This window comes from Epinephelus moara, chromosome 12 (genome assembly GCF_006386435.1).
Source record: "Epinephelus moara isolate mb chromosome 12, YSFRI_EMoa_1.0, whole genome shotgun sequence".
NCBI classification, from domain to species: Eukaryota; Metazoa; Chordata; class Actinopteri; order Perciformes; family Serranidae; genus Epinephelus; species Epinephelus moara.
In genome coordinates, this window is record NC_065517.1 from 4,572,246 (window position 1) to 4,583,581 (window position 11,336).

General features: G+C 42.7%; 1 protein-coding gene across 1 annotated transcript in view; it reads right to left on the minus strand.

The window, feature by feature from the left end:
- LOC126399150 (adhesion G-protein coupled receptor F1-like) overlaps positions 1-11,336 on the minus strand; it is a 74,702-nt gene that overhangs the window by 1,361 nt on the left and 62,005 nt on the right. Inside the window, exons 7-10 of the mRNA XM_050058979.1 lie at positions 7,231-7,424; positions 6,314-6,484; positions 2,659-4,044; positions 928-969 (exon numbers count right to left, since the gene is read on the minus strand). Coding sequence (XP_049914936.1) covers positions 928-969; positions 2,659-4,044; positions 6,314-6,484; positions 7,231-7,424 — 1,793 coding nt within the window. The remainder of the gene's footprint in view (positions 1-927; positions 970-2,658; positions 4,045-6,313; positions 6,485-7,230; positions 7,425-11,336) is intronic.

Sequence of the window (11,336 nt, forward strand, 5' to 3'; positions counted from 1 at the left end):
TCAGGCACATTAACAATGCAATAAATACCCAAAAAACCACTATTCAATGCAACTATCTGCAATCAGCACATTAATGTATCTCTATATCGACTGTCCTGTCACATCTGATGTCAGATCAAAGGGGATTGGCACCGTTTGGCACGTTTGGCACGTGTAATGGAAACCCAACCTGATTTGATTAACACAGCTGCAAACTAATGAGTTCACATCCCTCTCAGCCAACCACAAACAGCCACAGCATCAGATAGGGAGTATATATTCAGCATCTGTCATCTTAGAAAAGTCAAAAGAAAAGAAACAGAGTGAGACTGCAAGAGAGAAAGAGAGAGCGTGCACGCGCGCACGAGAAAAATGCAACATTGATTTACAATTGTCGTGACCTCCTCCCAGGCTACCTTTGCATCATCAGCCCGTGGAGGTCTGCTCGCAGTTCCGTATATTCGGACACTGCGAGCTTGGACCTCCCGGACCAAAACATCAGTTTCCTCCTGGGAGAAGTTTGGCCGTCTGACGCTGCTGCTCTCTTCTGCCATGGCGAATTGAGTAAACTCTCATTACACCTTCGCGCGGCGCATTTAAGGGCAAGGAGAGGGGCTCATTTGATTGGTGTGATGTGGGTAAAACCCACTCCACGCCTTCTCTCCTCCCTCTTTCCGACTTGCGCAGGTAGGATGGACGAGGTGGAAAAGAGGAGTAGCTGCGCCAGGCGCACGGTGTGCCAAACTTGTAAAATCCGCCTGGCCACACCCAGTTGGCGAAGCGCAGGTGCGCTGCGCCCCCGCCTCGCCCGGTCTGCGAAACTAGAGCCCTTCATGTCTACTTTTCAGCAGCAAATTGATATAATAAACATCAGCTGGCTGTGAGTGGATTCTATCCTTTTATTAAGTCAGCAGCTGATTAAAATTTTGAATATGGAGACATACATACCTTTTTGTCCAACAGCGTTCCAAACACCAAAATGAAGAATCCCTTCAAAGACAGACACACAGAGTAGCATCAATTAGGAGAGCTTCATTGAGTACATTTACAAAATTGAAGTTTTTGCCCTTATTTAATAAAAGACAATATTCCTATTACGCTGTTTACATAGCTAATGAAAAAGAGTGTTCCACTGCTACTCCCATTTACTTAAAACTGTGCGTACTCAAATTACCATGCCCTAATATGTTGTTTATTGTGTCAAAATATGAAAAAGTAGAATGGCTAGAGCCACTTCTTATTTAGCTTCTCTGCATTAAAACCAGACTTTTTCAGTTTCTTTCTAGTGGCAGATTTGCTGGACTGTATGAGCTCAGCCTCCCTCTTTCTTCTTAACCACCTTTGTTAAAAGACAAAAGTTTCTCCTCCAGATCAGAAATGTGGGCTTTTCCTTTGGGCATGCATCTATACACCAGCCTCGCAAACTGTTGGTGAGTTGGTTTGTGTACAACGTATCCATGACAATGCTCAGACAAACAAGAGGCCGTGTGTAGCAAACTACAGTTAAAACCCCAAGAGGTGCACATTCTCAATGTGCTGTATACATGTCTAGATAATGTAATAAAACACCTGAATAATATCAGAATACCCCACTTCTTGTATGAAAAATGCTAAATTCAGAAGAAGGCCTGATTAAGAATATTAAAGCTGCAGTAGGTAGAAAGCCTGAAAACGGTTGATTTTTGAGTCTCATCTGAGTTAGGTTTCGTTCGTCTCCGCCCTAAGCCCCTCCTACCAGACGAGCACGCTAGTATTTTGTCCTACTTGGTTCTATTTCTCCCTCTCATCGCGCAGCAGCCCTCCCCATCCCTCCCTCACGGCCCCGCACATACTCCCGAGCCTCGGCTCTCCCTCACCGCGCAGCAGCCCGCCCCATCCCTCCCTCGCGGCCCCGCACATATACCCCCGAGGCTCGGCTCTCCCTCTCCGGGCAGCAGCCCTCCCCATCCCTCCCTCGCGGACCCGCACATACTCCCGAGACTCGGCTCTCCCTCACCGCGCAGCAGCCCACCCCGCACATACCCCCGAGGCTCAGCTCTTCCTCTCTGCGGAGAGCCCTCGGCTCCGCTCCCACGGTTGACCCTGGCCGGGCCCCACCTCACCCTTCCCCTCCCTCCGGAGCTCCGGGGAACCGAGTTCTGTCTTCCTTTTTTGGGGTTGTTTAGCCATGTAGGCAGTTGTAGCCAATGCTGGAATAGCTATTTTACCTGGTGCACTGTGCACCATGCCACTTGCTCTCCCCTTCTGCCGGCGGCACGGGAACGCGCATATGCAGTAGAACAGCCAGTAGGAACGCAGTGGTCTGAGCTGACCTTTGATTGGTTGATGCACTTCAGCACAATACTGATTCTTTAGAGGCTGAACACAGAGCCATGGTGAGGTGCAGAAACCTATTGTTTGTCTCAGACCACTTGATTTACATTATGCTTAGAGGATATTATAAAATTTTTACTCAATTATACCAAAACAATGTTGCCTACTGGAGCTTCAAAATGGAATATTCTGTTTACATGACCTGCATCAAATTCAGAATATTGTCATATTTGGAATATAGTGGAACATCAGTGTGCATGTAAACATATCCAGTAACAAAAGGTAAAGTCAGTATTCAAATCCATAGAATAATTTTACCACAGTATACAGTGATATAGTGATCAGTATTATTAACTACCCTTTTACCTGCAGTGAATTGAAGAATGCAAATGAACCATGGATTCCTTTGTTGTGTGGGTTGGTCATAGTTCCGACTCCCAGACCCCAAGTTAATCCAAAAAATGGTGTAAGGACAGCCAAACTCCTGATAATGACCACCAGAACGTTCCTCTCAGCTGCTTGTGCAGCGTCTCCCACAGCCCTTCTCCTCAACATTTTGTAAATCACCACACATAGTATTATAAGGTTTATCGCCACTATTAACAGTGCAGGGATCACAAAGGCCAGTAGAGCTTTGGAATCATTGAAGTTGAGCCAGCAACTCAACTGGGTTGAAGTTTCACGGATGTACTCTTTGTTGGGTGCAGTTACAGCTATAGTTATAATTGCAATGATGAGGGGTGCCCCGTAGCCGAGAGAGAAACCAATTGCCAACATAGAATTTTTGGACAACCCTTCGAAGACACTGACTGTGCGGTAGAGCAACAGCAGAGCTGAGGCAAACATCCAGAAGAACAGGGCTAGGTAGAACAAATGGATGAAAAATGTGGCCGCACTGCATGCTGATCGGTCTTTCTTTTCTGCTTCTGAAATGGCTGCTCCAATAATAAACCAAATGTTTGCAATCAGGAGAGACACGGCGATGTTAACGATGGAAACATGGCGTAAGTAAGAGGTGTTGTTCTTTCTTATTTTTCTCCATATGACAGCTTCAATTATGAGGCATATAACCAAGGAAGCCATGGATATTCCAACTCCAATGTAGGTAATAAATTCCAACACAAGGTCATTTGGACTGAAGGGTGACATGAGCATAGAGAACGAGGTCAGGTGGTTGCAGTTGCAGGTGACAGTATTGTTGTCGTCTACCAGCTCGCAGCCCTCGTCGTCCCATCCCCCGAGACCATCAAAGAGGCTGAAGTTCCAAAAAACACACTGAGGTTTCTTCAAAGTATCGTTTAAAATATCAAAAGTGAATGAAACATTATTGACAGTTCCATCAGAGTAAACAAGTACAACTCTCCCATTGATGAAGTTAGAGGTTGAATTGTTTTCATCTCTTGCAGGGAGTACATTTTCCATTGATGCAAATGTTATCACAGTGATGGACTTATTCTCTCCATCAGACTCTGGTATGTCTGTCTCCACGGCTGAATCCAAGATTTCAATATCAGCATTAAAAGTGTTTGTGAATGTGGTTTTGTTTAAGAGAATAAAAGGCGTGTCAATATTAAAGGAGTCATTGGTAAGGGCCTTTGTTATGTTCTCAACAGACTGCAATAATGTTGAGCTGACGCTTCTGGCTGTGGGGCTGCTTTTTTCTGAGATGTTTCTGGTGTCATTGGCGTTTAGAGAGTTCCATGACTCCCTTGATTCATTTGAGGTGAGGATACCTACAGTTAAAAGGACATCCTATATTGAAGGGAAAGAAGATATTAGATCATGTGAAAGATAGTGTATATTGTTTAAGACAGGTGTAAACCTTAGCAGACTGTAGCCCTGTTTCCACCAAACACTTTGGGTATGGTACCTTTGGAACCTAAAGTAACCCTTCAGACATGGTACCTAGACCCTAGGTCTGTTTAGGGTTTTCACTGCAAACAGTACTCTTAAATGTGGATGAGGTTGTTGCCACTCACTGCTCCGTCCGGCACTCACTGTATTTCCTCTGAACCTCTGACACACAGGGAAGTCTGCACCTTGTTCAAAAAAAGAACAGGCTTGACTGAGAGTCTCTCTCGATGGGCAGTGTTGGGCTTTTACTCAAAAAATGTGATATATTACTCATTACTCTTTTCAAAGGTAATAATATTACCTTAGTAATTACTACCTGCCCAAAGTAATTCATTACACTACTCGTTATGTTACATTTCCGTTACACCCTATTAAACTAGTAATTGCGTACTTCCACAAAATTCAGATGTGTGCCTCTGTGTGAATATCCGAATGCGGGTTTATTTTATTTTATTTTATTTTATTTTTACCTGGAGGTTTTTAATTTTCCTAAGGCTCTGCCTGAAAGATGGAGAGTCACTCATGGAGCAACCTTTTCATCCTCAACATATCCAACCACCAGTTACATTACTTCTTTCTAGCTGCAGCTGCCCACAATTAAAATCCAGTTTTGGTTGTTTAGCCAATGTAGGGCTACAGCCAATGTCCGCGAATGAGGAGGGCTCACCTTTGGTGGAGTGGATTTCCTGGNTAGCCAATGTAGGGCTACAGCCAATGTCCGCGAATGAGGAGGGCTCACCTTTGGTGGAGTGGATTTCCTGGAGCTTCACATTGTTGCTCTGTTATTCATAGTAGGTGTTTCAGACCAGAGGTTTGAGGTTGTGTATTTCACAGTGGAAAGAGTTTTTGACTACCCTCAGCAGCATTGTTTTTATCATCTTTCCTCCCAACAAAATCAAAGTAATGTAAATATTTCCAGCCTCTAAGGTAAGTGTTTTCATCTTCCAAACTGGCTTGATGCTTTGTGACATGCCTGTGCAGCATGGCAATCACAAAAATGAGTCCTCTGATGTGTTTCAGTTCAGTAGTGGGGTGATAACAAAAGAATCGTTGTGACGTGTTGGTTGGCTTTGGTGTTACTGTAATATTATTTCTGAAATTAAATTAGTAATTAGTTACACTACTCATTACTTGAAAAAGTAATATTATTACTGTAATGCGTTGCTAGAAATGCATTACTGGTCAAACACTGTCGATGGGATTTTCAAAAATAGTGGGTTTGTGCATTCAGTCCCTCTCAGGCAAGCACAGGGGTGTAGTCTTCCTATAGCCCACAGGAATGATGCTCTGTAGCGCTTTTTTTCTCCAAGTGAGGATGAGAATATATATGCAGTTCACATAATCTGGTCGGAATTAATATATCTTTTTAAACTCTTAAAGATCCACTAATCACTAAAAGTGTATGTTATTGTGTACGTCAGCATTGAGCAATCAGAGCTTAACCGCCTGCAGCTTGTTCAGAATGCAGCAGCCCGTCTCCTAACTGGGACAAAGAAACGCAAGCACATAACTCCGGTGCTCTCTTCACTTCACCTCTATTTAGTCTTTTACCTTTGTTATATTTCACTGTATAAATGTTTTTTGTGTGTTGTTGTTGTTCTTGCTTATTTAACTGTAAAGCACTTTGGTTGGCCGTTGGCTGTTGGCTGTTTAAAGGTGCTATATAAATAAAGCTGACATTGACACTGACATTAAAGAGAGACAATAAAAACTAATGTATGGTCAAAGTTGTCATGTTGAAATATAAAGTGTGTTGATGAAGTCACTTCATCAACTCATGAGTAACTTTAAAAGTTTCACCTTAAAAGTTGCCAGCAGACAGCCCAGTTAATTATGTTATTTCTGAGTCTACAGCTGCTGCAAAAAGCAGCAAAACATCCTTTCATTTTCTAGTTATAGTTTACTCACATATGTAAGACCCGCCACTGTCTGAAAAGAGATTACATAATCAGCCCTGAGCAAGAGTGACTGTCCGCTCTTGACCAATCAACAGACAGCAGCGTAGACACCCCAACAGAGGGATGACCAAAAATGGTGCACGGTAGAGAACAGTTCCATTGGTACCATCCACAACTTTTGACAGTGGAAAGCGAAAAAACTGCGAACACAACTGAACTGCACTGAGCTGAACTGGACTGCTTGGTGGAAACGGGCTTAATTCACATACCTTCATTAAATCTTTATTTATTGGGATAGTAAGTGATGCGTTGGCGACATTGTTGAGTATATCAACAATGGCACTGATGTCTAAAGGAGATGCAACCACTTCCTCGGTGAAATTGACAGTGACATTGCTGAGTTGGTCCAAGAATACTGGTAATAAATTGCTATTCAAGAACTGTGAGATTTAAAACAAACAGACAAAACAAAAGTGTTAGTATCACACACTATCTCAAACATCAAATTAAAGTTACCCTGTGTTTTGTGTTTGGATTTCATTGACAACTGGGAGTAGTACAGATCTGGTACAGTGTGACACAGTAGCCCCTTTTAGATAGGAATTGTGCAAATTTGCAGGAAAGCCCAGTCAGTCTTCTTTCAGCATTGGCAGTATAAAAGCAAAATCGGGGAGTGGGGCAAAATGCCGCCTACCTACTTTTGTTTATACAGAATGCACCTTTTTCGGGGCAATGGGGGGGCGTGAGCAAGTAACAAAATGTGAAGCTCAGTGTGTGATGTAAACAGTGACGTGGGAGGGAAGCCTTATTCTGCTATATCTTTCTGACACCATATGGGTTACTTCAGATAATACACACACCAAATACATGACCATATGGGTTACTTCAGATAATACACACACCAAATACATGACCAACAAATTCATTATTAAACTAAACTATCTTGCGGTATGATGAAGTAGTTAAATCCATTCATAAATTCATTTGAACTTTTTCATGCACTACAAGATAGTTTAGTTTAAGCTCCACCATTGTGATTTTAAGTAAATCTAAGTACACTTTGAAGATGATACTACTATATTTACAGAGGCCCCATGCCTGAGTTTGCTCAATGCCCCCACATCACTAAATCTGCCCATGTCGATGACATCATTTGGTTTTAGAAACAACTGGAGAAGTAGGTCACCTGAGACTGCTCAAGCAGCTCCTGAACCTGTCGTAGGATGCAGTTTTTTTGCTTATTCCCCCATGAACCATTTTGCAAACATTCTGCTATGATGTCCCCCTCCTTGTCTTCCTGCCCTTCTTCTTCTTCACAGGGAATTTTAGCCGTATCACTTCTATTACCAACACCAAATGTGGTATCGTTACAGAGAAAACCTAGAGAGAGAGAAAAAGGTTTTGCTCTCAGTACTCACATACTAATTAAATAAGAATGATTTTGAGCTGAATCTTACTGAATGCTCTATAATGTCTGGATCAATACTCACCTGTGCCTCTGTATAACTGCAGTGTTATAGTTTTGTTAAAGATTTTATGGTTTTTCTCTTGACAGGTGAACGTCTTTTGCCCATTTTCACAGTCAGAGGCAGACATTATAAACGGATGCGTGATTTCACTGTCTGTTTCTAAACAGAAAAAAAAGCACTCAGGTTGCAAAGACTAGCAGCTTTCATGAGTAGAATATAATTTATATGTATACACATAATATCAAATCATTGTCTGTGAACTACATTTATATGTAGAATTTTCTCCAATAGCTGATTTCCTTTTTGGTGCTTGTGTTTCAGGTTTACCTGTAGTGGACAATCCTATAAACATAACCTCATAGGGGCTGTTGACAGAACACTGCAGGAGCTGTTCCTTTCCAGCCTCACATTGAACTGTTTTTGAGACTGGTCTCACTTCGATCAGGGGTGGGTTGAATGTATTTCTGAGTTCATGTGTCTGTCTGAAAGTTGAGTTGTCTCTTCTTTTCAGCGTACATTCATAACGTCCTGAAATTAAAGGTGATCATCAATTAATGTCAAATCAATGGGAAGCCAGTGTTGCCACACCAATATTAATATAGAGAAACCACCATCAAATTACAAGTAGGGCAATAACCTAAATCAGATATGCAGAGATAGAGATTTTGATATAGATATTTTTGATATAGAACAGACATTCTGTGCTGTAAGCTTTGATTTAGAAGAATTGAATGGTGGATACCTTTATCCAACTGAAATTAAACAACACGCTCACATATCTGCATTGTTAGTCACATGTCTTGTGTTCTCTTTTTGGGGTTAAAAAACAGGAGAAAATTCTATTTTATAGTTTTAATATTCATGATTGCATCCCCTATTTTGGCATGGATCAATCAGAATATTGAGCCTGTTCCCAGTCTTCATTCATTCATTCATTCATTCATTCATTCATTCATTCATTCATCTTCCATATCCTGGTGCAGGGGGAGCTGGAGCCTATCCTACTGTAGCTCCCATTAGGTGAGAGGCAGGGTACATCCTGTCACAGGGCTGACATAGAGACAGACAAGTGCTCACACTCTCTCACATTCACGCCAGTTTAGAGTCACCAATTAAGCTGCATGTCTTTGGACTGTAGGAGGAAGCCAGAGGATTTGAACTCAGAACCCTCTTGCAGAGTCCGGCACCGGGTTAAGTGCTATATTGTTAGGTATGGGCATGGGTAAAAATAAACTACACATGGGCGGGCAGAGGATGAGAACAAAAATCAATTTTTTATTTTTGTGAATAAATCAAATGAAAAAGATCTGCAGTAGATGTGTAATGTTTTGACATCTAAATCACTATTATCAAGCCACAGTTCCTTTTGTTTTGAAAGTCAATAACACATGTCGAACCTTTGACCCCATCGTCACATTTGTCAACCAGTGACTTCAGCAATGAAACTTTGCAGCTCGAGGATGAGGTGGCAGCCTACATAGAGTTCAGGACGCCCAAGGAGGATCCTTTTGAGGTTTTATGGTGGTGGAAGGAGCATGCTAAAATGTTTCCTAACCTGGCAGTGACTGCAAAAAATGTTTTCACCATCCCGACATCGAGTGCAACTTAATGTGAGGGACTGTAGCCTGTGTATGTTAAATCACAGGTGCGATTATTAACATTTGCAGGTGGGTGCGGCTTTGACTTAGACATAATGACGGGTAACGGGTTGGTTCTTGTGCTGAGCTTTACGGGTATGGGCCGGTGTGGGTTTTCAAAAATTGACCCCTGTAGGACTGTGCCCTCTTGCTGTGAGGTGATATTGCTAACCATTGCACCACTGTGCCACTGTTCTCATCCTAAAGTTGTCAAACACTGCCACTTTGTAAAGGATTTTTGCAAACACTGATGCCAAAAGCCAGCTTTCACAGTGGTATGATACACCGCCGGGCTGCATCAGTTTGTAACGTGGCTGAATGAAACCCTTTGCTGCTGGTTGGCTGGACGGCACCAGTCACAGCAGTATGATACGCAGAAGGGCAGAATCAGTTGATTATGTGACTGGACAGCACCTGCTGTGGCGGTATGTTATGTCTCTGGACAGCATCAGTTGCTGGTAGCACAATCGAGAACAAGATGCTTCAGGTTTGTCCTTGTGGCTGGGAGAAAGTAACATCANATCAGTTGCTGGTAGCACAATCGAGAACAAGATGCTTCAGGTTTGTCCTTGTGGCTGGCAGAAAGTAACATCAATAAAAGGCCTCAGAACTCATCAAGGAAAGAAGATGTGTGTGGCAAAGAAAGGGCAGAGTAGCCGCATTGATCAGCACTTCCTAAGAAGTCAGTCGAGTCAGTCGGATGAAGTCCAGCAACAGGTCGAAAACCACAGTTTGCAGGATATCAGTAACACTGTCACTGAGGAGGAGGAGGAGGAGGTTGTAAGAGGGGATGCAGGTGACACTGAAATTAACAGGCCAGTCAGAGAGAGAATTATTGGAGCAAAAGGTTAGAGTTAGATGGCCTAGGGCAAATGACAGTAAAGAATGGGAGATAGTTAATAGAGATTGGTCAGTAATCTTAAGCAGAGCTTAGAGGAAATGCAATGGAAAAGTTAGAAAAGATTGGAGATATAATTTACTCAAATGGTGCAGAGAGGTTTGGGGTGCATGAGAGAAAGAGGAGTGAGAGATTACAGTCAGGTAAGTCTAGGTATAGAAATAGAGAAGTTAGTTAAGGAAAGGAGACAGTTAAGAAAGCAGTGGAAAAAGGCTACAGAAGAAGAAAGGGAATTAATGTGTTGCAAGAGGAGTTGAGAAGCAGGCTAGCAGCTCGTAGAATATAAGGACAGCTTTTTTTCAGGGACCCTTTTTAAGTTTGTTAAAGGATTGTTTAGCCGGGAAAAGGGAGGATAGCTTAAAGCAACACAGCTAGAGGTTGAGGAATATTTGAGAAATACATATTCAGATTTAGAGAAGAATAGGATAGTAGGAGGGATAGAGCATGAGATGGATGTCAGGCCACATAGGTGGAAGGAAGTTCAGGAGGTGGTCAGGTGTGCAAAGGCTTCTTTGGCCCCAGGGCCTAATGGAGTCCACTACCAGATTTATAAAAGTGCACCTGATATCCTTAAATTTTTGTGGAAACAGCTAAGAATAGTTTGGGAGAAACAAATTATCCCAAGAGCATGGCGTAGGGCAGGGGGTGTCCTCATTCCTAAGGCGAAGGAGTCTGTGGACCTTAGCCAATTCCGGATGATTTCTCTCTTGAATGTAGAGGGGAAGATTTTTTTGCAGAGATTAGCTTGCTACTTAGAAAGGAATAGCTTGATAGATACTATGGTGCAGAAGGCAGGAATATCAGGTTTTGCAGAGTGTTTAGAGCATACTAGCATGATCTGGCACCAGATTCAGGCAGTGAAGATTAACAAAAGGGACCTGCATGTAGTGGAGCGGCTAAGAGCTGATTTTAGGCCAAATCGTTCAGTTGGTGATAAAAGCATGAAAATTGTTGTGAGCAGTCTATATGGGTCACTTGACAAGAAAATTGCCGGAGCCAATTGAAATTTCAAGATGGCCGCCACCTTAGTAGAACAGTTAAGTGGTGTAGTCGTTCAGTCAGTCATACACGCATGAAAATTGGCGTGAGTAGTCTCCATTAGTCACTTGACAAGAAACCACTCACAGCCACTCGGCTTCTTCTCCGGAGCCTTTGTGCTCCACTGTCTCTCAGATTAACTCATATCGCAGCGGTGCCTGGACAGCGTGACGTGTGTGGTTGTGCTGCTGCCGTGGTCCTGCCAGATGCCTCCTGCTGCTGCTGCCATCATTAGTCATTAGTCATACTT